General features: G+C 50.8%; 2 protein-coding genes across 2 annotated transcripts in view; one reads left to right on the forward strand and one right to left on the reverse strand.

The window, feature by feature from the left end:
- FGF7 (fibroblast growth factor 7) overlaps positions 1-26,751 on the reverse strand; it is a 72,743-nt gene extending 45,992 nt beyond the window's left edge. Inside the window, exon 1 of the mRNA XM_029070357.2 lies at positions 26,325-26,751. Within this exon, the coding sequence (XP_028926190.1) occupies positions 26,325-26,610 (286 nt within the window). The 5' untranslated portion in view covers positions 26,611-26,751. The remainder of the gene's footprint in view (positions 1-26,324) is intronic.
- The window catches only part of FAM227B (family with sequence similarity 227 member B), a 155,811-nt gene that overhangs the window by 100,711 nt on the left and 27,617 nt on the right, over positions 1-27,483 (forward strand). The gene's annotated exons all lie outside the window — the stretch shown is intronic.

Raw genomic sequence — 27,483 nt, forward strand, 5'->3', positions numbered from 1 at the left:
ACAGTGGCTAGGCCTACGTTGGAGGAACAAAATGTGTGGGCTAGGTTGTAGTAGAAAATCAGTGAAGTAAGATAAAAGAGGAAGAGCTGATCTGAGTGCCGATGGTAAGGAATTTCTGTTTGACGCAGAGGAGGATGGACCATCACCTGACATTCTTGAGGAACGGGGGGATGTGGATTGAACTTTTTTTTAGAAAAGTGATCCGGGCAGCAGAGTGAATTATGGACTGGAGTGGAGAGAGACAGGAGGCAGGGAGGTCAGCGAGGAGGCTGATGCACTAGTCAAGGCAAGATAAGATAAGTGCTTGGACCAGCTTTGTAACAGTTTGGATAGAGAGGAAAGGGTAGATTTTAGAGCTGTTGTGAAGGTAGAGCTGACAGGATTTGGCGACAGGTTGAAAGTGTGGTATGAGTGAGAGAGAAACAGAGAAGGAGGGAGTGAGAGAGAAGTAAAGAGAGTGACAGTCAGTTGTTTCTTTAAATATGGTTAGTCTGGATGGGATAGTCTGCCCAGTCCGTGGTGGGAGGGTTTATAATGCTACGAGTCCGGGCACCAGCATCTCTAGAGGGGGTGAAGTTTATCATTTGAACTACAGTCCCCTCTGCTTCCAGAACCTGCCTTTATCACAACCTACAAAGGCTATGATCAGACAATAGCCTTTATTCAGTGTCATCGACTGGAACTCAAGTCAATTCCAAGGAAGAGTGGGGCAGGGGAACAGGGATAATGGAGGGAATAGAAATCTTCGAGGAGTGGGGACTTGTTCTCTTGTTTCTGCCAAAGAGCCCAGCCCCATGAGTTGGAGAAGCCTCGGGCAAGGTCTGGAATATGGGAAAAGCTCAGGGTTGGATGGATCGATGGATCAGTGGATCGATGGAAGGACAGAGCTGGGTGTACTGGGACCCACGTCAAGATGATGAAATCGGGCAATGCCGGAGAAAGTCTTCAGCTTGCACCAGGACCCATTTTACATTCCCCTTTTGACCGTTTCCTGAGGCAGTTCTTTGTATATTAATCAATCAGTCGTGTTTATTGAGCACCTACTGTGAGCAGAACATTGTACTAATGCTTGAGAGAGTACAATATAACAGAGCTGGTAGACACGTTGCCTGTCTACAGAGAGAAGCAGCATGGTTTAGTGGAAAAAAACAAGGGTCTTGGGAGTAGGAGGACCTGGGTTCTAATCCTGGCTCCGCTAATTCCTTGCTGCACGACTTTGGTCGACATAACTTCTCTGTGTCTCAGTTTCTTCAATTTATGAAATAGTGATTGAATACCTGTTTTCCTTCCCACTTGTACTGTAAACCCCATGCAGGACAGGGCCTGTGTCCAACCTAATTAACGTGTATCTACCGCAGCTCTTAGAACAGTGTTTGGTACATGATAAGCACTTAAAAAAGGATCTTAAAATCTAGAGGGATCTGCCAGAATGAGGTTCACGGCTCCCCAATAGAATTATTAATTCTATTAATTATTAATTAATCATATAGTCTTACATTATGATGATTTAAAAAATAAAAAATGAGACTGTGAGCCCCATGTGGGATTTAAAAAATAAAAAATTAGACTGTGAGCCCCATGTGGGACAGGGACTGTGGCCAACCTGATAAATTTGTATCTATCCCAGGGCTTAGGACAATGCTAGACAAATAATAAGTGCTTAACAGATGCAGTAAGAATAATTTTTATTATTATTGGAGTGTTATTCTGAGCAACCGATTGACCCTCCCCACCGTGACCATATTTCATGCCAAGAGGTGTCATGAGCTGACCACCCTGACCCAGAGAGAGCACGCTGCTATCTTAAAGGGATGGGGTGGGGCATTCCCTACCCACCTCGGTTGCTTGCCCTATTCGTGGTGGCAATTTTCCCAGGCCCTGGAACTGTGTCCAAGCGATCGATCAGTGGTACTTACTGAGCCTTTACTGCGTGCAGAGCTTATTGTACTATACATCTGTACTAAGCAGTCAGGTGAGGAGACACGGGATTGCCACTTGAAGGGGGAGGTTGCAGGGGCCAACCGCATTGGTGAGAGCCGGCTGGCCCAGGCCAAGGGAGCAGCCTGAGGGGTTTGAGGTCAGAGCCCCCTGTCTGGGCCCCCTGTCTCTTGTCTCAGAGAGATGGGTAGGAGCATTTTCAACACCCAAGAAGGCGCTGTGCAGATAAGAGGCACCCAGTATAGTGTTTGGCAAATAGGAGACGCCTAGTACAGGGTTTGATAGGAAGCACCCATTACAGTGTTCAGCAAAACAGGGGGAAAGGGCCTGGATGGAGCCAGGAAAAACCAGATAGAAAAGGAGCCCTAGAGAGTAAGCTCGTTGTGGGCAGGGAAGGTATCGACTTACTGTTATATTGTACTCTCCCAAGTGCTTAGTACAGTGCTCTGCACGCCGTAAGCGCTCAATAAATTTAAATGATTGAATGAATGAATCCCAGTGGAAGACACGCTCTGTATGGGTCTTTAAAATATTTCACAGCAATAACTGAAAATCTTGACTAAACTTGGATCTCCTGACACTCAGCCCAAGGTCCGCTCCATCTAGCCATGCTGCAAAGTCCTTTAATCACCTTCTATCCCTTTATAAGAAATTCATTCAATTGTATTTATTGAGCGCTTACTGTGTGCAGAGCACTGTACTAAGTGCTTGGAAAGTACAATTCGGCAGCAAATAGAGACAATCCCTACCCAACAATGGGCTCACAGTCTAGAAGATCAGCAATTCCCCCAAGTTTACTAGACACTAGACACCCAGGATGCACTGTCAGGAAATGGGACAGTTTAGGAAGGGGAAGTGGAAGGATCTTTGCAGGATATTGTAAGGGGAAAGAGCAGGTACTGGCAGAGAAAAAGAAGAACTGGGAGTCTTGACAAAGTCAGAGTATTAATCTACCGGCCCCTGGGCTCAGCTCCTTGGCCTGTCCAGCCCAGGACCCTGTCTACAATGGACAGCGGTTAGTTTGGAGGAACCACGTGACGGTTTACTTATTTATTTTTTAATGGTACTTGTTAATCATTTACTATGTGCCAAGCATTGTTCCAAGTGCTAGGGGTAGATACAAGATAAACAGATTGGACACAGTCCTAATCCCACCTGAGGCTCATAGTCTAAATAGGAGAAAGTAGGATTTAATCTCCAATTTACAGATGAGGTAACTGAGGCACAGAGAAGCTAAGTGACTTGTCCAAGATCACGCAGCAGACTATTGGCAGAGCCTGGATTAAAACCCTGGCCCTGTGACTCCCAGGCCCCACCACCAAATTGCCAGACTCAGGTTTCAGATGGGCAGTTCGACCCCACTTCTGGGAAAGAAATTTACAAGGAGACCCCACATGTGAGATGCAAGAGGAGATCTGGCCATGAAAGGCATGGCTGCTGAGTTCAGCCGCTATTATCCATTCATTCAATAGTATTTATTGAGCAATTACTATGTGCAGAGCACTGTACTCAGCGCTTGGATTGAACAAGTCGGCAACCAGTGAGAAGGGGTTAAGAGAATAAACTCATAATTCTAGCAGTAATTTCTCCCAATACAGCTGTGCCCGCAACAGACCTAACATTGCACTCAACTATAGTTCCCAGTTGAACTTGCATTCCAGCCCCTAATCACATGCTACCTAGTAAATGAGCAAAGAATTGTATTGTATCACTTTAGAAGAATGTCTGAGAGGCCCAAGATCATCTGTCATGCATTCGCAATATTAACTGGCCCATAATAAAAATAATTCTTAAGCATAATGACTCTACTTTCTCCCCTTTCCTTCTACCCTCTCTGCCCTTCCGCTCTCCGGACCTCTGTGCTGGGCCCCTCTCTGTTTTCCCTGTCTTCCCTTGCAGTTGAGGAGCGGGAGACCAGAGAAGGCCCCTGAGGGACGGCCTCTGCGGGCTCCTGCTGAGGAGAAAATGTCTTCTCTCTCCCCTGCCCCTCCCTAGCTCGGGGAGAACCCTGCACATCCGCGGCATCACTCCCAAGTGAGGATCCCTCCCCGTGGGCTGGTGAATTCCTTCCAAAGCACCATTAGGAACCAATCCTTCATCCTTCTGGGGCTCAGCTGTGAAAAGACAGCAAGGCTCAGAGCCACCTGGAGAAGGGTGTTCCTTCCTCATAGGTTTACTCGCCCCAACCCCACCACACTAATGTCCAGATCCGTACCCTCTGCCATTTCCCCTATCGAATTTGTTTTAATGTCTGTCTCCCCCCATAGACTGGAAGCTCCTTGGGGCAAGGATGGAGTCCAACAACAACTTGAGAAGCAGCGTGCCTTAGTGCACAGGCTAGAGCACGGGTCTGGGATCCCACCTCTGCCTCTTGTCTGCTGTGTGACTTTGGGCAGGTCACTTAACTTCTCTGTGACCCAGTTACCTCATCTGTAAAATGGGGATTAAGACTGCGAGCCCTTTGTGGAACCCGGACTGTGTCCAACCTTATTTGCTTGTATCTACCCCAGCACTTAGTACAGTGCCTGACACATAGTAAGCACTTAACAAATTTCACATAAAAACAAAATTTCTATTGTATTCTCCCAAGTGCTCTGCACTCAATAAGCGTTAAATAAACACCATTGATTGATTGATTTCTTTGAGCCGATCGCAGGGCGAATAGCACATGTTTTACCATTTCTCAGTCAATGGCTTCAAATCACATGTGATTCCTTGGTCATAGGCACACAGTTGGCATTTTCTTATGCTAGAATATCTCCCGATTCTTCTGAAATGTGTATGGCATGCACAGCCAAGTCCAAAAAACAAGAACATACAGGAAGATGGGAACCTCTTATGGGAATCTTTCTTTGAAAAGTGTGGTATTTTTGCAGTGGCTAATATCTCTAAGCCTAAAATGTTTAATGGAAATAGCCCTGCCCGGGCCCATGGTTCTGGAGTAACCAACCTCATCAGTTCCAATTCGATGTTTATAAACAATTTCTCCAAGATACAAAGTCAACAGGCTTTCCTGCTTGGAGGAGGAGAAAGGGGAGAAGGAAGAGAAAAGGCAAAAACGACTCAAATGTGGGAGGCCAAGAAAGGAACCGTAATTGGTCGATCAGCCAGTCTGAGTCTGGGTCGGAGGCTACCACGGCCTCAAAAATGCTGGTTGGGATGGGCTCTCTGCTTCTTTATTTGCTTTGTGTTTTCGTGTTTGTCCTGCGGGGAGTTGTCGTCCCTGGGAGGAGGGAAGTAACGGGCTGGTTTTCTAAAGCAGAACAGTCAGGTTTGTGCTCTGGATTTCAACCAGGAGAGTCTGTAACAGTTATTCAGAGAGTGAATATTGAGCACACAGTTACTAATTGTTTGTTAATAAGTGTCAGAAGGGTTTATAAGAATGTAACGAATTAAAATCTGTATCATCTTCGCTCACATTTTGCTAAAGTAAACTCCGTTTCTTGGCCAAGTTCGAAGAAGACAGATGGAGATACTTTGTGGAAGGAAAGTTGGCCGACAGTTGTTGTTATTTAATAAGAATAAAATCGTGCCAAGTAGTCATTCTAGATCATTTAGCCGACAAGAGAATGGAGCCTTACCCTCGACTCCTAGCAGTTCTGGGGCAAGTTACCCCCCTCCAAGTGGAGCAGACCGAGGGGGCTCGGGACACGTCCACCAATGATAGCATAGAGATGGGACCCGCAGGCCCCGGGCTAGGTGGGGTGGGGGCAGAACCGCTACTGGAAGCCACATGGGGAGAGGAGAGGAGACATTCCAATCTGCTGCTGTTTGATTGTGCGGGCCTGGGTGGGCTGCAGGGGGAGGGAGGGAGGGATGGAAGGAGGAGGGGAGGCGCGGCACGGATGGCAGCCAGATAACCTCTCCTCCTCCTCTTGCACATGACCCGGCGTCCTTTACTGCTTTCTGGGTGGCTGCCAGCTAGGATCCGGAGGGTGACAGAAGCCAAGAATTTTTGTTCGGGACCTAGGGCTCACAACCAAGGCAAGAATCAAGTTCACCATTAGAGCCGGTGCACAGTTTGGGGGGCAAGTGCCCTGACCACCCAGCTTCTCCCTACGAGGCCCACTGGGGGTGACTCTGCCCCACCAGCCCAAACCTGGACGTGCCCTCAGGCAACTGCTCTGACCAGCACCGTTCACCTCAAGCATTAGAAGAGAAGGAGAGATCATACCGGCCTTGGCCAGCCGATCCAGCTGACAGGTGCAGGAGTGTATGTGCTGGCAAAGGGGCCTGAGAGCTGCAAGTGGGGCTGCGTCTGATGGGGAGAGTTTATCCAAGGGCATGGGGAGAGTGGAACTAGCCAATGTATGGCTACGAGGAGAGTTGCAATGACCAATGCATGACTGTGGGGAGAGCTGAAATGCCCCATTCTTTATGATATTTTCTTAAGCGCTTACTATTCATTCATTCAGTGGTATTTATTGAGCACTTACTGTGCGCAGAGCACTGTGCTAAGCACTTGGGAAAGTAAAATACTGCAATAAAGAGAGACGATCCCTGCCCACAACAAACTCACGGTCTAGAAGGGGGAGACGGGCATCAGTACAAGTAAACAGACATCAGTATAAACAAATAAGATTGCAGATGTACACATAAGTGCTATGAGGCGGGGAGAGGGGGGAAGAGTAAAGGGAGCAAGTCAAGGCAACGTGGAAGGGAGTGGAAGACTAGGAAAAGTGGGGCTTAGTCTGGGGAGGCCTCTTGTGCCAGGCGCGGTACTAAGTGCTGGGATAGAAACAAGACATAGTCCCTGATCCTCATGGGGCGCACAGTCTTAATCCCCATTTTACAGATGGGGTAACTAAAGCACAGAAAAGTGAAGTGACTTGCCCCAGCTCACATGACGGGCAAATGGCAGAGCCGGGATTAGAAGCCAGATCCTTCCGACTCCCATGTGTGCCTGCAGAAAGAGCTACAAAGGTTCACGCGTGGAATCAGGGAGAGGTGTGGGACTGAGCCCTGACTGAAGGGAAAGTGCCAGTGGGCCATCCCTTTTACGCAGGGCTGTCCCATTCACTGCTTGCAGTGCTCAGTGTTCTTTTGGATTCTTCTCTTTGCCTCGATGATTTCCTCCAATGTCCCTGCTCTCCCAGAGAAGCGTTTCTGAACACCAGGGGTCAGACTGGTCTTCCGCTGCCATGGTGGTTCCCTGATCACCCAGAGCTGGGCTTCACAATCTGAGCTTCGTTAGCCCCGAAACCACAGGACGTCTCTTCTGCTCCGTCGTTGCCGCTGGCGTCCGTTCTCCGCACACGGCCCACACGTAGCGGATGGCTGTCGGGAGCGCTGCCTCGGCGCTGGCCAGCTGAGCTGACTGGCCCAGTCCCTCGGGGCCAGTGATCCCAGCTAGCTGCCCAGCACTCAGCGTGCTTCTTTGGTGACCAGGGGACACAGGGCCGGGGAAGGCCATGCAGGAAGCTGGAGGGGCTGCCCTGAGAGGAGGCCTAGACTCTGGGATGCAGCCAACGGGGGAGAGCTACAGTTGGGTCTGGAGCCTTATGCGGTTCGGGCTGGAACACCATCTGGCCTTCTGCCCCCCGGGGGCAAGCAGGCTTTCTTGATCCGTTTTCGATTCCTCTGCTTTCCCTTGTCTGTCTTATCGGGAAGTGGCGGGTGGATGCCTCAGCTGAGTGGAAAGAGCCTGGGCCCGGGAGCAAGAGGGCTGGCTTTCTAATCTGGGCTCCACCACGTGTGATCGTGGGCAAATCACTGAATTCCTCTATGCCTCGGTTTGCTCATCCATAAAATGGGAATTTTACACCTGGTCTCCCCGACAACTTACTTAGAGTGGGTGCCCTAGGTGGAGCAGAGAATGTGACTGATCTGGCTTTATTTACCCCAGCGCTTAGTACAGTACTTGCCACATAGGGAGCACTTAATTAGTAGCAGTAGCAACAGCAGTAATAGTTGTTGTTGGAAGCAGCATGGCTCAATGGAAAGAGCCCGGGCTTAGGAGTCAGGGGTCATGGGTTCTAATCCCGGCTCCGCCACCCGCCAGCTGGGTGACTTTGGGCAAGCCACTTCACTTCTTGATGCCTCAGTGACCTCCTCTGGAAAATGGGGATGAAGACTGTGAGCCTCACGTGGAACAACCTGGTTACCTTATATCTACCCCCAGCGTTTAGAACAGTGCTCGGCACAGAGTCAGCGCTTAACATATACCAACATTATTATTAATAGCAGTAGTAGTGGCGGCAGAAGCAGTAGCTGTAGTAGTATAATAATAATAATAATGATAGCATTTGTTAAGCGCTTACTCTGTGCCACGCACTGTGCTAAGCGCTGGGGAAGGTACAAGGTGATCAGGTTGTCCCACGTGGGGCTCACAGACTTCATCCTCATTTTACAGCTGGGGCAACTGAGGCACCGAGAAGTGAAGGGACTTGCCCAAAGTCAGCAGGCTGACAAGCGGCGGAGCTGGGATTTGAACGCACGACCTCTGACTCCCAAGCCCGGGCTCCTTTTCACTGAGCCACACTGCTTCAATCTCGGTTGCTTTTGTTTTCTGGTCTGGAGGGGTTTTCTAACTGGATGCCTTATGACCACCTCAGACTCATCAGGGACCGAGTATTCAAGTTCGCTCTCAACCCTCCCCCCGGCCCGCTCCCAGTGCCAGTCTCCTTTTCATTCTCCAGTAAGAAACCCCAAACTTGTGCCTTTCTCACAACACTCCTTCCCATCCCCCCACCTAATTCATCTCCAAATCCCACCAATTCTGCTTCAGAAACGCCTCCCCGTCCCTCTCTCCTCCAGACCCAGGACCCCAGAGCAAAGCCCTGGTGTACAACCAGCTCTCCTTGCCCCTCCCCTGACCACGCGGTCCTCAGTCTTTTCCCTGCCCTTGCCACGCCACACTCCCTCACTGGGAGCGTGGACTCATCGGCTGGCATTGGCTTCAGCCCATCTTGAGGTCGACGCGGCTCCCAGATCTACATCTCTAGCCCCAGCCTCTCCCTTGCCTTACAGGTCCAAGACAGAGGGGCAGGATATAGGTCTGATTCCCACCTGTGCAATCAGTCAATCAATCAGTGGATTTGTTGAGCACTTAGGGTGTGTGCAGAGCACTATAGTGAGCACTTGGGAAAGTACAATAGAACAGCGTCGGTAATCACGATCCCTGCCCACAAGAAGCTAACATTCTAGAAGGGAAGATGGACAAAATAAATTATGACAGTGAACATGAAGGGTTGTGGGGCTTAGGGTGAGGTGAATAGCAAGTGCTTAAAGGGTACAGATCCAAGAGCATAGGCAACACAGAAGGAAGAGGAGTAAGGGAAATGAGGGTTTAGTTAGGGAAGGCCTCTTGGAGGAGAAGAGATTTTAATAAGGCTTTCAAGGAGGGACGAGTGATGGCCTATTGCTTATGAAGGGGGAGAGAGTTCAAAGCCAGAGGGAGGACTTGGGCAAGGGACTGATGGCAAGATAGACGAGATATCTAGTGAGGTACAGTGAGTAGGTTGGCAATGGAGGAGTGAACTGTGTGGGCTGGGTTGTAGTAAGAAATCAGCGAGGTATGGTAAGGGGTGGAAAGTTGATTGAAAGCTTTAAAGCAGATGTTAAGGAGTTTCTTTTTGCTTCAGAAGAGAATGGGTAACCACCGGAGGTTCTTGAGGAGAAGAAAGATGTGAACTGAACAGCTTTTAGAAAAATGATCCAGGCAGTGGAGAGAGGTAGGGACTGGAGAGGGGAGGCAAGGTCAGTAAGGAGCCCGATGCAGAGGGCAAGGTAGCATAAGAGCTTGGATCAGAGTCCTAGCAGTTTGGATAGAGGGGAAACGACAGGTTTTAGCAACGTCGTGAAAGTAGAACTGACAAGTTCTGGTGACAGATTGAATATGTGGAATGAATGAGCGAGATGAATTGAAGATAATGCCAAGGTTATGAGTTTGTGAGACAGGGAGAATAGTTCTCTTTTCTTCAGTGATGGGAAAGATGGGGGAGGACAGGGTTTAGGTGGAAAGGTGAGAAATCACTACTACTACATCTTCTCTTGCCTCCAGGACACTTCCATTTGAATGGCCCACCAACCCCTCAAGCTCAACATATTTAAAAATGTATTTCTCATCTTCCCTTCTAACCTCAATCGTCCTCTGCCAATAACACTGCTGCCCTCTGCCCCAGAAGCCCACAACCTTGGGATGATCCTTGGCTCCTCATCATCTTTTACCTCTCACATTCAATTCTCCCCTCCAGCTGCTGCCTCATTCATCTGTCTAAAATGTTGCTTGGTACATATGTTTTCCTGCCCCATTTGGTCTCCATACCCAAACTGCTTTCTCTTGTTGCACAAATCGATGCCCTCAACACAACCCTCTCCATTGAAGCCAACTAACCTGCAACCCTGGATCACCTCGGCAGTATGCTTCCTCGGCTCCTGTACTCAAGGTTTGGAGTTTTGTTGGCAGAAATCCAGACATCTGTCTGATTCATTCTTCATTCTTATCTACTTCAATTCAGCCCTCTACTCTGCCTGACAACAATACTTCGTCCCAATTCACTCTCATACCCATTGTCCCCACCATCTCCTCAAACCACCTGTCCCCCACATCCCCGTCATCCCTTTCCCCTTGTGACCTGGCCAATTATTTCATCAACAAAATTGAATCCATCAGACATGCTCTCCCTAAAATCTCCCCTGTTCCTCTCCAAACTCTCTCCTGCACCACCTTCTTCAACAATCCCTATATTCCCTGCAGTATCTCAAGAAGAGATCGCTCACCTCCTTGCTAAATCTACCCGCTCCACCTGTGCTTCTGACCCCATTTCTTCAAACCTTATTAAAATAGTCAACCCTTCCCTAACCTTAACCTTCCTTTACTGCCATCTTCAACTGTTCATTTTCCAACTGCTTCTTCTCCACTGCTTTCAAACATGCTTTCGTATCCCTATGCTAAAAAAATCCCTCCCTTGACCCCACAGTTCCCTCCGGTTATCGTCGTCTCTAAGGTAACCAATGACCTTTTTGCCAAATCTAACAGCTACTGCTTCATCCTAATATTCCTAGACCTCTCAGCTGCCTTCGACACTTTAGAGCACCTCCTTTCTCCTCAAAACTTTATTCAACCTTGGTTTCACTGGCACTGCCCTCTCTTGGTTCTCCTATCTCTCTGACTGCTACTTCTCAGTCTCTTTTGCAGGCTCCTCTTCTGCCTCCTTCCCTGTGACAGTGGGGGTCCCTCAAGGCTCAGTTCTGGGTCCCCTTCTATTCTCCATCTACAACCACTCCTTCGTGGAACTCATTCGCTCCTATGGTTTCAACTACCATCTGTATGCAGAAGATTCCCAAATCACATCTCCAGAACTGACATCTGTCCTTCTCTGCAGTCTCGTATTTCCTCTTACCTTCAGGACAGCTCTACTTAAATGTCCTGCCAACATCTCAAACTTGACAATTGCAAAACAGAACTCCTCATCTTCCCACCCAAATCCTGTCTTCCCGTGTTTTTCCCATCACTATAGGCAATACCACTATCTTCCCTAACAATCCCATAAACGTGACATTGTCCTTGTCTCCTCTCTTTCATTCAACCCTCCTTTTCAATCTGTCACCAAATTCTGTCAGTTCTACCTTCAGATCATTAAAATCTGCACTGGGGAAGCAGCGTGGCTCAGTGGAAAGAGTCTGGGCTTTGGAGTCAGAGGTCATGGGTTCGACTCCCGGATCTACCACTTGTCAGCTGTGTGACTGTGGGCAAGTCACTTCACTTCTCTGTGCCTCAGTCACCTCATCTGTAAAATGGGGATTAACTGTGAGCCTCACGTGGGACTTCCTGATTACCCTGTAGCTATCCCAGCGCTTAGAACAGTGCTCTGCACATAGTAAGCGCTTAACAAATACCAACAATATTACCCAAACTGCTAACATGCTGATCCAAGCAGTTATCCTATCAAACCTTGACCATTCATTCATTCATTCAATCATATTTATTGAGCTCTTACTGTGTGCAGAGCACTGTACTAAATGCTTGGAAAGTCTAATTCATCAATAAAGAGAGACAATTTCTGCCCACACCAGGCTTACAGTCAAAAAGGGGGAACATAGACATCAAAACAGGTAAACAGGCTTCAATATAAATAAATAGAATTATAGATAATACACACACATCAAAACAAGTAAACAGGCATCAATATAAATAGAATTATAGACATATACATATATGCATAAGTGCTGTGAGGCGGGGAATGGGGGGGGAAGAGCAAAGGGAGCGAGTCGAGGTGATGCAGGGGGGAGGTGGAGCTGAGGAAACGGGGCTTAGTCTGGGAAGGCCTACTGCATCTGCCTCCTCACTGACCTCCCAGTCACCCTCCTCTTTTCACTCCAGTCCATACTTCACGCTGCTGCATGGATCATTTTTCTAAAAAAAATGCAGTCCATGGCTCCCCACTCCTCAAGAACCTCCAGTGGTTGCCCATCCACCTCCACATCAAACAGAAACTCCTTACCATCAGCTTTAAAGCACTCAATCAACTTGCCCTTGCCCCCTCCCACCTTACCTCTACTACAACCCAGCCCACATACTTCAGCTCTTTTAATTCCAGGTTACTCTCTGTGTTCTGATCTCATCTATCTCACCTCTGACCCCTTTCCCACATCCTCCTTCTAACCTGGATCTCCCTCCCCTCCATATACGCCAGAACATGACTCTATCCACTTGCAAAGCATTATTAAGGTCATGTCTCCTCCCAGAGGCCTCCCCCAATTAAACCCTCTTTTCCCTGGCTCCCTTTCCCTTCTGTGTCATCTATGTACTTGGATCTGTGACCTTTGGACATTGATATTCTTCCCCCACAACAAACCCCACAGAACAACACAGCTCTTAAATTACACATTATAAATTTTTTATCTATATTAAAGTTTGCCTCCCCTTCTAGACTGTAAGCTTGTTGTGGGCAAGGAACATGTCTGCCAACTCTGTTGTATTTTATTTTCCCAAACACTTAGTACAATGCTCTGCACATAGTAAATGCTCAATAAATGCCATCCATGATGATGATGCCCTTCAAAACTCTCCACTGGCTCCCCATTTCCCCCCACATCAAAACAAAACGCCTTTCCATTCATTGCCGGGATCTCCTCCAGCTCCCTCCTCTCACGCATCGACATTGTTGCTGATGTTATTCCCTCCAGGCCAGACCTGGTCCCCCATAAACCACAGCCCCCAGACACCCCAAGACAACTACGGCAGGACTCTGTCTGGTCTTGCAGTCCAGTTCAGGACAGTTCTCGCTTATTTCCACCAGAGTCTATCGACTCCCTTCAGCAACTGCTCTTCAATTCACTGACTTCACTGATCCCAAGTCAACCTTTCAATTGGCCCTCTCTCTCTTTCTCTGTCTCTCTTGCCTCTGGCCTCCAGCCTCTCACTCGTGCCATTGCCCTGGCCTGAAAATTTTTCCTCCCCTGCTTCCACTCACCAAACCTGCCAGCCCACATTTGTCTTCAAATCCCTTCTAAATTATCACCTCCTCCAAGAAGCCTTCCTGGCTCAATCCCAGCTGACAGATGAATCAATAATCTCATGTAAAATGGCCACCTGTAAAATGGAGCACACACATGCCCATTTAGGTCTGCCACTCTATGATTTCATTGCATGTTTCTGCCAGATGCTGTTAAGTGATTGGGGAAGGTTGGTATGGCGCTCCAGCCTGAAAGATTGCAGTGCTCTATGGGGTCGGAGGAAGTCACCTGTGTGCAGGGGTTGCAGGTTCAGGATGAGAAAGAACAACGGGGCCAGTTTCCCCCCGAACAGGGCTTTGCTAGAACACAGGGAGCATGTTGCATGGAAACTGAGGCTCCTTCAGGCCCCTTCAGGCCCCTTCAAGTCTCAGTGTCCCCGGGAACTACACGATGGGAGCCCGATGGGACAGGGGGCATGGCTCGTTGTCCCTCTGCTTGGCTCTCGCTTCCAATCTGCTGCTAAAATGGCCCTTTATTTTTCAAAAGCATCTCACCAGTCCACCCCTTCCTCTCCACCCATCCAGCCCTGGCCCAGGGCCAAGCATTGTTACATCACTGTTGTATCGGCCCCCTCGCTGGCCTCCCTGCCTCCAGCCTTCCCCACCTCCAATTCCTAATCCACTCGGCCGCTCGGATCATTTTCCTGAAATGTGGTTCAGAAGGACACTTTTCCCTCTCCTCAAAACCCCAGAGCGACCGCCTCCCTCGGCCATCGGCTTCAGGGCTGCCCACCGCATATCACCCCCTTACAACATCAGCTCTCCTCACTCGCGTCTGCCCACTTAGTACTCTTTGCTCTTCTGCTCACAGGGAACAACCAGTCCAGTGCTTTACACATAGTAATAATAAGAATAAGAATAATCGTGGCATTTGTTAAGCAATTACTGTGTGCCAGGCACTGTACTAAGTGTTGGGGGCGACAGGTGTCACGGGGATACAAGCAAATCAGCATGGACATAGTCCCTGTCCCACTTGGGGCTCACAGTCTTCAATCCCCATTTTGCGGGGGAACTGAGGTTACTGAGGCCACAGAGAAGTTCATTCGTTCATTCACTCAATAGTATTTATTGAGCGCTTACTGTGTACAAAGCACTGTACTAAGTGCTGAGGGCAGGGAGGAGATACAAGCAAATTAGCAGGGACCCAATGCCTGTCCCACGAGGGGCTCCCAGTCTTCAATCCCCATTTTACAGATGAGGTAACTGAGGCACAGAGAGGTTCATTCGTTCATTCATTCAATCGTATTTATTGAGCGCTTACTATGTGCAAAGCACTGTACTAGCACCTAGGAGAGTACAATATACCAACAGACACATTCCTGCCCACAATAAGCTCACAGTCTAGAGGGGGAAGTCTAGAAGGGAAGTGACTTGCCCAAGGTCACAGAGCAGACAGGTAGCAGAGACTGAATTAGAACCCACAACCTTCTGACTCCCAGACCCATGCTCCATCCACTATGCCATGCTGCTTTTTCATGATCTGTACTCAGTGGGTAGCCAGTATGATACTCTGTATTCAGTAGGTACCCAGTTCTCTACTCTCAATATTCTCTACTCTCAATACAGTAGGCACCCAGTACTGCACTCTATACTCAGGAGGTATCCAGTACAGTGCTCTGAACTCAGCAGACATCTAGGATGGCATTCTGCATTCAGTAGGAACCCAGTGCAACACACTGCACTCAGCAGTGCTCTGCCTTCTGTCGGTACCCAGGGCACTAAGCAGACACACAAGACAATAGTCTGCACTCAGTAGGCATGCCGTCGGCACTCAGTACAGCACTCTGTAATAATAATAATAATAATAATGTTGGTATTTGTTAAGCGCTTACTATGTGCAGAGCACTGTTCTAAGCGCTGGGGTAGATACAGGGTAATCAGGTTGTCCCACGTGAGGCTCACAGTCTTAATCCCCATTTGACAGATGAGGGAACTGAGGCACAGAGAAGTGAAGTGGCTTGCCCACAGTCACCCAGCTGACAAGTGGCAGAGCCGGGATTCAAACCCATGATCTCTGACTCCCAAGCCCGGGCTCTCTCCACTGAGCCACACTGCTTCTCTGTACACAGGAAGCCCCAAGATTACCCTGTCAGTGAGTCAGGGGGGCCACCAGAGTGGAGGCAGAGACGGCCTGGACGGGTAGAGCCGGGAAAGCCTGCCCTGTTGACAGTAGTTGGATGGAGCCTTGGGGATCCCAGGGGAAGACGGTAGGCCTTGGCAGTCGGGCAGGAGGGAAGGGGTTGGTGTGCCAGGCAGGCGGCCAGTCCTGTTGGATCGGTGTCCAAGGGGCGTTTCCACAGGGAGGTTCTGACCTGGTCCTTCCTGAGGTCACGCCCCCCGGCTCCCGCCCAGGCTCCGGCTCAATCCGCGTCAGATGCTGCCCGCTGCCCGCCATAAGGCCAAGTGAGGGGCGTGCGGGGCGGCTTGGGAGAGGTGGGAAAGCCCAGTGAGCCGCTCCTGGGGGCGGCCGTCTTCATCTGGGCTTCAGTGAGACGTCTCCCCCGGTTCCATCAGAGCCCGGGCTCTGTGGTGCGTGCCGTCGTCAGTCTCATCCGGGAGCGCCCCCTCCCACTTTCAACACCGCTCGGGAGACCGAGGACAGTTTTCCCACCCATACAAATGATGCAATGTGTTCTGCAGCCGTTAGGCACACGAAACGTGGGAGTGATCACCGTGGTCATCATACTCACCGTCGTATCATTACTTTCATGCGCCTCTTCTTTTCTCTCATATGCGTGTTTGCTCGTTCTTTAACTGCTCACCAGAAAATTCGGCCGACAAGTTCCTACCAGCACACACCCAGAGTTCAAATTGACCAAAAAGCCAAAAGTTGGAGGGATTTTCCTGTTGTGGCCAGAGAGTTACTAATGAGCCTGGTGATTGTGCAATGAAGCAGCGTGCCAAGGCTCTCCGTGGCTATTTGCTGGGGAGCTTCCAGGCCCCTTCCCCAAGTGTCTAACCCGGTGGGGAGGGGGCGGGGGGGGGGGGGCCCGAGGAGGCTTCAATATGTTGCTGCACCCAGGAGGAGTTTGACTTGGGGCAAGAGTGAGGGGAATTCAGCCCGGCCACAGATGTTGGAATGGCTCTCCTTGTCGGAGTCTTAAATCAGCGGGCCAGGTTCACCACATGGGAAGATGCCGTCCCCGATGATCACATTTCCTCCAACGCTGCAGCGGACTTAATTGGAAACAAATTTACTATGAAGGAGGGGAGACTGATGAATGCCTGGCCTCCCAGCGGGCTTCTCCACCGGGAGCCGTCGGCGTTCCGCTCCATTCTCCGTGCCCACCCCCAGTCTGCGGCCTAAGAGAGCGCCGTCCTCGCCGGTCCCTAAAATGGCTCGTGGGGATTGGCCCGGGGAGCCACGGCCACCCCAGAGAGACCCTCAGGGAGTGGGTGAATCAGCCCCTCTGGAGTTTTGAACCGGAAAAAGCTTCCCTCTAACTTGTGCTCCACGCTCTCCCCAAGTCCCTCATCGATGCTATTTACTGAGCGCCCACAGCGTGTCGGCCACGGGGCGCCGGGCTGCGTTGAACCCTCCTCCAGAAGGGGATCATGGCCCAAGACGGGAGAATGCAGCCCAATATTGACAGGAAGCCTGACCCGATCCACTGGGGATTACCTTCTGGAAGCACCTTAATTTCCTTGGGCCCTGGAGAGGGATCTGGAAGAGGAAATTTACTTATAAGATGCCCCAACCTGCCGGAAGGTGACACTTTGCTTTTCCAGAAGAGCCAATTTGAGGAAGGACTGTCTAAGCCACAGCTGCCTGGGATCTAACACTGCTGAAAAGTGAAGCTACCATTTTTACAGTGTAATTAGGCTTAGTAGAGCCCTGAGCATTGACAGTCTGAGGAGTTCGGATGAGTTGGAAGAAGAAAGTGGAGCACCAGAGGTGCGGGAGCAGTGGAGAGTGAGACGTAATGAGAATCCTTCTTGGCAAGTGAAGCATCAAACACGGTGGGGCTCCCCTCTGCCGCCGCCACCGCCGCTGACACCACCACTACCATCATCCTAGCGAGAAGCGGCATGGTGGAATGGATAGAGCATGGGCCTGGGACTCAGAAGATCATGGGTTCTAATCCTAGGTCTGCCACTTGTCTGCTGTGTGACCTTGAGCAAGTCACTTAACTTCTCTGTGCCTCAGTTACCTCATCTGAAAATGAGGATCGAGACTGTGAGCCCCACATAATAATGTCGGTATTTGTTAAGCACTACGTTAAACACTTGTTAAGCACTTACTAGAGAAGCAGGGTGGCTCAGTGGAAAGACCCCGGCTTTGGGAGTCAGAGGTCATGGATTCTAACCCCAACTCCACCACTTGTCAGCTGTGTGACTTTGGGCAGGTCACTTCACTTCTCTGAGCCTGTTACCTCATCTGTAAAATGGAGATGAAGACTGTGAACCCCCCGTGAGACAATCTGATCAACTTGTATCTTCCCCAGCGCTTAGAACAGTGCTTTGCACATAGTAAGCACTTAACAAATACCATCATTATTATTATTATTACGTGCCAAGCACTGAGACAGGGACTGTGTCCGACTCAATTTGCTCGTATCCACCCCAGTGCTTTGTACAGTACCTGGAACATAATAAGCGCTTAACAAATACCATTATTGTTATTATTATTATTATTATTATCATTACTATCATCCACCAGCCGGGTGGCACTTCCTCAGTGAGCCTCATTTGATCACAATCCATTACCGAGTTTTCAAAGCCCAGTTGGGCATCACTGCTCAGAACCTCCCCCTGCCCCATTCTTATATCCAAACTTCCCGTTACACTGGGGAATTGGAATAGGCCCGCGATCACTGCCAGAGGCTGACTGACAGCTGGGCAACCAGGCACAAGCAGTGCTTTCAGATCCATGTCCAATTCCTTTCTAGCTCCCGGGACACTTGGGAACTGTAAGGAGGTTGTCCCAAAACTTGTTAAACATGACCAGGAATTGTTCGAACTGATCAGGAATTTGGAGCCCCTTGGAATGAGGGTAAATGATTGAATGAATAGTGGGATTTTGCTTGTCATCAGTCTAAGACCCGGAGGAGAGAGGCTCCGGGGCTCAGGCCTGGAAGTCGGGGGCTGAGGCCACACCCTGTCCTCCAGGCTTTCTCCGGAACAGGACACCATTATTAAGGCTTCGCATTCCTTCTGTCTCCTAAGAGAATATGTGAGCCGTTGGAAGGCTGGAAGGGATCCACGAACTCAGTGCGGATGAAAGTGGTTGGAAAATCTGGATTTTCCTTTTTAGAAGAATGAATCAGGTTCCTCTCACAAGCTCGAATTCCTACATTTCTGGAGCTGAACTCTGGGGCCACCTCTCTTTGGTCACCTTTGGCGAGACCCCTCAGGCAGAACCTGGTCTTCGGTGGTACAGAGCATGTTCTGGAGACCATGGAAATGTCTCTGCCACCTCTGGGACCTCAGGGGTGCAATTAGGCCAGAGCCCTGACCACATTGCCAAGACGTCCCCGAATGGCATATCCAGAGCCACGAAGCTTCTCTCAGGAAATGGCCAAGTTCTTGGCTCGGAGGCTCTCGGTAACCCCTTGGATTGCTTTCACTTTGGCATCACCACCCCACCTGCCAAGTGCTAGAGAGAATGCTAGAGACAGTCGTTTGCAGAGGACTGTGTCCCGGAGACACACTCCCAGGAAGACGCAAATGATCGTAAACCACCTTCAGCCAAACAGCTGGGGTTATAGGCTGATCATAAATCTAAAGTAAATGAAAGTGATGGGTCAGCCTGCACCAGGGGAGCCATATACACCCACCCGAAAATGCAAATTGACATCACAAAGCTTGAGGCTAGCACAGAGTTCTGTTCCCCCGGGGAGTTCACTGACCAGCGATGCAATGATAGACAAGGAAATGGAAAACAGAATCTAGGCCAATCATCCTTTGGGAGATTGTTAGACATTATGTGGAGACCGTGGAGTACCAGGTTCCAGACCCAATTTAAGGTCTACAGAACTTTGCTGTTGTCCAACTTTCTCTACAACTGGGAGACCTGCACCCTACCCAGGCTCAACCCAGCTACACGCTAAACGGATGCTATGATTATTAAATGAGGAACAGTAGGATACTGAAACGTACTGTATGGACAACTGGAATTGGAAAATGGATGAAATTGGGAAAGTGAGGAAGCTAGAGGAAACGTTTTAAGGTCACAGTAAAACAAAAACCTTAGATGCTGCATCCCACCTGAAAACTGGGAGTCATGTTGACAAGGGGAGACTAGCTTGGCCCACTACTATCGAGGGAGGAATGGCACTGTCTAATCAGAAGCTTTGTAAAGAACTGGAGAAAAGGAGACAAAAGAGAAAACAGTGGCATGCACCACGACCATCGACTATAACAATGTAACAAGGGAAAGACTGTCTGGACACACAATGTGGATGGGACCATGGATCCCACATGGGTCTTTTCAGTCAAATTTGGCCTGAAGGTGAATTTCACCCTGTGGTATCATCTTTGAACACAACGGACGACTCTATATTTAGAGAACCAGTGTGGCTTAGTGGCAATTGCACAGGCTTGGGAGTCAAAGGTCGTGGGTTCTAATCCCGGCTCTGCCACTTGTCTGCTGTGTGACCTTGGGCAAGCTACTTAACTTCTCTGTGCCTCAGTTACCTCATCTGCAAAATAGGGATTAAGACTGTGAGTCCCACATGGGACAACCTGATTACCTTGTATCTACCCCAGTCTTAGAACAGTGTATGGCACATAGTAAGCACTTAACAAATACCATAATTATTATTATTGTTTGTACCCTGCTTCACTTCCATCCACAGACTAATTGACCCTTCCAAAGAACTCCAAATGACTAGTGAGAGCCCATTCCTCCTGGCAGAAACTGTGTTCTCATTTCCCAACAGATTGGGTTCGCCAGCCTGCTTCCCAACTCTAGCCTTAATCACAGATTCTTCCAGTGAGTCAGGAAGAGACCCAGCCCTTCCAGGTGCAGAATTCTCAGGGTGGCCTTTTCAGTAACTGAGCGTCCCAGCTACCTTATTAATTCCAAGATGAGGTGTGTCTAAAGATGCCAGTGATGAAGGGCAACTAAATAGAGTGTCACATTTTCACTTGCTTTGTTCTCAGATGAAAGACTTCTTTACCTGAATTATCCAGATAACTTGGGCCAAAAGATAGTTTTTAGAGCTTATTACAGTGTTCCACACACAGTGAGAGTGCAATAAATATGATTGATTTGACTTGAAATGGCTGTATAATTTCAATCTATGCTGGGTAACATTATTGCAACGTATTCCTCCTCATTAATCTGTCCTCTGCATCTTCCTTTCCCTCCTTGGTTGGCCTGTAAAAGAAGGTTTAGTGGACCTGACTCATAGTTCCCCTGTTTTCTAGAATGTGAGCCTGTGGTATGCAGGGATTGTCTCTATTTGTTGCTGAATTGTACTTCCCAAGAGCTTAGTACAGTGCTCTGCACACAGTAAGTGCTCAATAAATACGATTGACTGAATGAATGGTTGTTTGTGAAACCAGAGAAGTTTGAGTTCAGGTCTGTCCATGCAGACAAAGAGCAGCAATGCAGTCCTCAAACGAGCTGGTGCCTGTAGGAGAGAGGCTATCATTGTCCTCACAGATCAAGAGATCATACATTTGTGATGAACCCTGTATGAAGAAAAACTTTATGGCACTCAATAAATGTGTGTATTCATGCACGACTGCTCTTCCACAGTTGCATCGTGCTGTACCAGACAGACATGCGTTGTCGGAAGATCGTCCCCCAATTCTACCATCACGTTCCTACCCAGAGCACTTAGTGAAAACGTGTGCTATGAGAACTGATGTTATCTGTACGTGTGAGTGTGTATCTGTATGTGTTGTGTGTTTGTGTGCATAAACACCATTAAATGAAGGTGTATGTTGTTGGCCTTTGCAGTGGAAGATGATGTGCCTGACGGTGTAGGTGTGTCTGAAAATGCCTGTACAGATGTGGAGACCTGTTTACCCCAAGCCCACACAAAGATTGACTCTGTCCAGCTGCCGTGTCTGTTGTTTGCATTGCCCATTGTCATTTGCGCTCCTACCTCTTTGTCTCAGGAGCCTCTCCTGCTGAACTTGGAGAGTGCAGACATCTGCCAGGTTAGGGTCTGGAGCCAGAGGCAAAGAGCTGGAGCCTCAGCGCTGGAGAATAAGTGTCAGACCCTGAGAGCCGGTAGCTGGGCACTGGAGGCCAAGAGCTGGAGGCTGAGCAGCAGAATCTGAGAGTGGGGGCCTGAGGGGTGGAGGCTGAGCATCACTGGCTGAGCACCAGAGGTTGAGTGCTGGAAACTGAGCCCTGGAGTCTGAGTTCTGGAGCCTGAGGTATGGAGGCTGAGCTCTGGAGCCTAAGTGTCACAGCCTGAGAGCTGGAGCCTGAGAGCTGGAGGTCGAATACCAGGAGCTGGAGGCTGGAGGCTGAGCTCCAGAGGCTGAGTGCCAGAGCCCAAACACTGGAGCCTGAGAGCTGACGGGTGAGCCCTGAAGCCTCGGATCCAGTGGCTGAGTCCCGGTGGTTGAGCAATAGAGCTTGAAAGCTAGAGGCTGAGCACTGGAGGCTGGATACCAGAGCCTGGGAGCCAGAGGCTGAGCCCCAGAGCCTGGTCAATGGAGCCTGAGCACTGGAGGCTGAGTGTTGATGGCTGAGCATTGGAACCTGAGAGCCAGAGGCTGAGTGACAGTGGCTGAGCACAGGAACCCGTGCACCAGAGCCTGGGACCCGGAACCTCGGAGCTGGAGGCTGAGCACCAGAGCTTGGAGGCTGGAGGCTGAGCCCAGACTGGGCGGATGGGCTGAGTCCCAGTGCTCCTCTCCAGATGGCTTCCCTCCCCAAGCGCTGGGCTGGCTCTCCCTCGACCTCTCGACTCCTCCGTTTCCAGAACGGATTGATTTCTCTCAGGTGCACAGTGTTGACCACCCTGGTCACCTGCCATCCACCACTTGCCCCAGTTCCTTCCCAGTGGAAGCAGAAACACTGGCTGCGAGGGATTCCTTTCCCACAAACTGTAAGATAAACCTCAGGGTCCCCCTGATTTTGGATTTAAGGCTCTTGTTTGCTAGTTGGAAGGCTGGGAGCCGATGGGGTTCACCCATCTCACAGGGTCCCAGAGAGCACCAGAGGAGTTCCTCTGGAGGCTGAGCCTCCCCAGGTCTCTCCAAAATTGATAGTGGAAGTACAGGTACAATAGGAATTTGAAAAAATGTAAATGGAGAATTGTGCCCTTGGTCTTCGTTTACAAAACGTGTGTGAAGATATTCTGTTCACTGTCAGAATATTCTGTTCTCTTTTGGCAGAAGAGCCTAGAGAGATCACTTACACTGTTCTCTTGCCTTTAGGCTGAACCCATGCTCAAAAATCCATTTCCCGAGAACCTCTGGGTTTTTAATTTTTATCACTGGTTCCTGTATCACAGGGCTTAAGGTCCCCGTCGGAGCTCTCACTCTCCAGAAAAAATGTTGTAGAGGTACCACCTAATCATCAGAAGGTGTAGTGCACTGGGTCAGGTACAAGCTTATCGGGTTGGACACAGTCTCTGTCCCACATGGGGTTCACAGTCTCAATCCCCATTTTATAGATGAGGTAACTGAGGCACAGAGAAGTTAAGTGACATGTCCAAGGTCACAGAGCAGAAAAATAGTGGAGGCGGCATTAGAATCCAGGTCCTCTGACTCCCAGCCCCTTGTTCTATCCACTAGGCCACTCTGCTGCTCACCCTTTGGTGTGAGATCCCAGCCAACGCCTTGGTTTCCCCGTTTCCTCTCCCTCAGCAGGCTCAAAACAAGGGGGCTTCATTAAAAATGAATAAAACTGGAAAAGTTCCAAAACAACATTCGTTCAGGAACACATAGAAGCTCACCCGGGTTCTGAGGGAGGCCTGGCTCCAATCTCTCCATAGCGCAGGGCAGGCAGGGACAACCTATTGCCAAAGTCCAGACTGGTGTGTGGTCCTCAAGCCCTCCCCCGCCCCATGGTGCAGCCCACCTCCACCCCCTACTCTGCTAGCTCGCACCTTGTTCTCCATCCCCGCCCCCGGGGCCAGAGCCGCTCCCCAGGGCCAGAGCCGCTCCCCAGGCAGTTGTCCTCTTCTGGGAACCTCCCCAAATGGGCAGTGGCCTCTCGGCAGCTCCCCTCTGGAAAAGGGTGCAATGAGAGGGAAAGGGCTATCTCTCTACCCTGATCTCAGACCTACCAGGGCCACGGGGAGCTACCTAGGACCAGGTGTCCCTTAGCATCCTGGGTTTTGAGCTTGGAAACGCCTCAGACTGGTGAGTCTCACGTTCCGTCTTGCACTCCCAGCCCACCCAGGGGTTTCGGCATTCATTCTGAGCCGTTGGCCAAGTGGGGACCCCTTCCCTTGCCCCTCTGTTAGGAAGAGGCAGTCCCCGGCCTCTAGGCTTCCAGGGCCACCAGCACTAATGGTCTTTGTCTTTGAGGGGTCAGAAATTCTCCCCAAGAAGGGAGGAAGGTGCCACTGGGGCCTTCCCAACCTCATCCAGAGCCGATGTCCTCTTCAGGACCCCGTTTCCCTCCAGTATCTGCCCAGAACCATTTGCTATAGCCTGGGGCTGGGCCCTCCACTGTCGCCCGTGCCTGTTTGTCCTCGCGTGGGTTGGGTCCTCCTGAGTCACCTGAGCACACAGTTAGCTGCAGGCTGAGCCAGGCTCCTCCAGTGCCATCCATGCGGCCTGGATCCCCCAGCGCTATCCATGGGGCCTGGCATCTCCACTCCCATCCATGGGGCCTGGCTCCTCCGGTGCCATCTGTGCGGCCTGGCTCCTCCACCAGCCTAAATGGGGCTTTCTCTCCTCTTCCCTCTCTGTGGCGATCACAGAGGACATGCAGGGAGACACTGGCTGGGCTCGCTCCGAGTTTCCGGGTTGGACGGTGGCTTAGGGTCAAAATGGCCTCGTTTTCTAAAGACTGCAGAGCCCGGAGTTTGGCAACTGACAGTAGCCTGGCCGAGGGAGTTCCCCCTCCCCAAATTCCTCCTCCCTCCCCGCCCAACCCAAGCAGCAGCACCAGCCAGCTAGCGTGGGCAGGGCAAGGCCTGGCGGGCAGAGTCCCAGGTGGATATCATCACGTGAATGGTTCCAAAGTGGAAGGGCCAGAAAACCCATAGCCGAAGAACTATCACTTGTTATTTGAAAAAAAGACGTGGCAAATCAGCATAGACTCTTTTATTGCCTGGGGATGGCCACAGTGATTTGATGTCCCATCCTGAGCAGAGGTTTGGGGGTGTTTGTACAGACAGCAGAATTTAGATGAAAAATACTCAGTCCAAAGCATGGACTTGGGATTACATCACAACTTCGCCTGTGGTACAAGCATGAGGAAGTGAGTGATTCCAAGTTCCCTGGAAAGACTTGATCCATTCCTCAACCTGCAGCCACTTCTCCTCAGAAAAGGCATCTGTCAAAGTGTTGCCCAGAGAGCAGGGACGATCCCTAATGGAGAAGGGTTGTGGAGGTGGCAAGGGCTTTCCCAGACGGAGTGTGTCCGGGGGCTCTGACCCATACAGCCCCAGCCCAGAGGTCTCAGAGCAGCCCACGTGTGGCCAGTTACCGCTCAAACCTCCTTCCTCCTGAAGCTAACTCCGGTGCACCGGCCAGAAAGCACAGCCCTATCGTTCTCCTGCCCAGTGCTCTGGTGACAGACAGAAGGATGGACAGACACTCCTGAGGATGGGGCAGCAGGAGACAAACACTGTAAGCTGAAGAAGCCACATAGCAGTGGCATTCAGGTGCAGCAAGTACCAGAAATCATGTTCTCTCCCAAAAGAAACTGAACCTCAGAAATGCCACTTCACCTTTGAAAAGCATGGGATTCACATACGCGTCTGAGAAGCCAACGAGCCACTTGGCCTGAGAAACACTAAAACCTCTCCAGGTAGACACTGAGTCTTTGAATAAAGGGTTAAAGTAGATGGGTCAAGAGCGAGAGAGAGAGAGAGAGAGAGAAGGGAGTCGTGGAATCTCACAATCTTGAGGAAAAAAAGATGGATTTTGCTCATCAGGGTAAACCTGGGAAAGAGGAGAAACTTCCACCAGAAACCGAACACGCTTGGCACCCTTTCTGGTACACTGTGGTCTCTCTCTAATGATAGACGGTGGGGCCCGTGGGGCCCGGGGACTCTGTCTGAGCCAATCACCGCCCATCTACCCCAGCGCCGGTCACGGAGTCGGGACCGCATCGATACCGCCCTGGGAACGGTCAGTCCCCAGGGGGTATTTTTATCCCAGATGGCCAGGGAAGCCTGAGTAGGTCACAGTGAAAAGCCCTGGGACTGGAAAGAATTAGCGAGAGAACTGGAGGTGGGAACGAGGGGACCACCCCCTCCCCCCTCCAATGACCCAACTCCACCACCAGACGAGGACCTGGGCACCCGCAGCCGAGTGTTGCTGCTCAAACGCACTCGAGGGTCTTTAACCACTGAAATGATCAACCGATGATTTTCGGGAGCCTTCTGAGAGGCTTACTCGAAATGTGAAACCATCGTGCTTTGTGTGAAAGGCTCGCTCCCTCCTGGTTTGACTTTGGTAAGCACCTTGAGCAGGGAGCAGGGGGGTTTTCCGTTTCCAGTTCGGCTCCGTCCTCCAACAGAGGCAGACTGGACTCTTCCCCCCAGCGGCCCACAGCCCACGCCGGTCTCAGCATCAACGGCAGCACAGTCTCAAGTCTCTTCCACACGCAGGCCGAGAGGGACGATCCCCCAGCGTGGCATTTTAACATTATAAAAGCAACGGACCAAAAACAGCGTGTTTGCCAACCGCCTACCCTGCCACCACCCTCGATCCACCTCTCCTAGGCCCCCCTCCGCTCCCCCTCATGCATGCATACACACACACACACACGCACACACACACACACACACGTGTCTGAAGTGAATCAGAAACATGGAGAAAGCAGCTCTTACTTACTGTAGTTATTTTTCCCATCTTGGGTCCCTTTGACTTTTCCTCGTTTATCAATCCTCAGATACCACTGCGTTCTACAGAAAAGTCTTCTGACTCTGACGTCTCCCCCTTCCATGTAATCGTAGCTCCTGGTGTGGCGCTCGGGGCCGGAGCAGTTGGGGTGCGCGGCCATTTGCTCCGGGGTCATGTCATTGCAAGCTACGGACAGAGTGCCCGCTAGACACACAATGGGAAAGCACAGGGGGTAGAGCAAACTTGGCAGGATCCATGTCAGTATCCATCTGTGCATTATAGTGCGGGGCCCTGGGGGTTCCTGACCAACATAATGATCGGGGACTCTCCAGGCGGCGGCGGCAGCAGTGACGGCGGGTGCGGCGGGTGCGGCGGGTGCTCCCGGGACACTACGGGCCACCTCCTGCCTCGGCGGCGGGCCGGGATCCGGCTGACCGGGCTGGGCCTCGCCCCCGAGCGGCCGGCTCCAGCCCTCGGCTGCAGGTGTCCAAGCAGGGGCACGTGCCGGTTTGGGGCCCGTCGGGCCGGCGGTCCCCTAGAGCAGTGGACGGAGGCCACCCTGCGCCCCGGGACCTCCTTGGCTGCGGGAGTTCTCTGTGGCATCGAAAGGGAGAAACGTAAGCAAAGCCGAGCTGGCAGAGATGCGAGCGGGAGGGGCGGGGTGGGGTGCAGGTGGGGCACAGGTGGGGCCCAGGCAGGGCGGGGCCCGGGTGGCCCTGTGGCCGTCCCTCCTGGGGTCCCGGCTGGGCCCGGCGCCTCCCACGTCTTACCCTGTACCCACAGGGAGCTGACCGGAGGGGCCGGGCACCATCCCGGGTGCTCACCCAGCCTCCTCTGACCGCCCACGGCCGCCTCGGGAAACCCAAGGCTTCCCCGGGAAGACCCGTGGTTCAGAAGGTCTTCTAAACTTAGTCCAAGGAAAGGGCCAGCGTGTCTACATTCTGCTCGCTTCCTACTTTTACCTTGCGGCCAGCCCCTTCTTCTCTGGAAAACGGCCCCTATTTCCCCGATGTAAATGTCAGGGAAGCTCTGGAGAGCCTCAGCCTTATCTTTCTACAAGCTCTAGGCAGGGTAATTGCTGTAGATCTTAAGAGCATGTCTAGAAAATCTGTTAGCTTTTTACTTCTTCCCTCTAAAACGAAGCCCTGAG

Source organism: Ornithorhynchus anatinus, chromosome 8, assembly GCF_004115215.2.
Source record: "Ornithorhynchus anatinus isolate Pmale09 chromosome 8, mOrnAna1.pri.v4, whole genome shotgun sequence".
Taxonomy (NCBI): Eukaryota; Metazoa; Chordata; class Mammalia; order Monotremata; family Ornithorhynchidae; genus Ornithorhynchus; species Ornithorhynchus anatinus.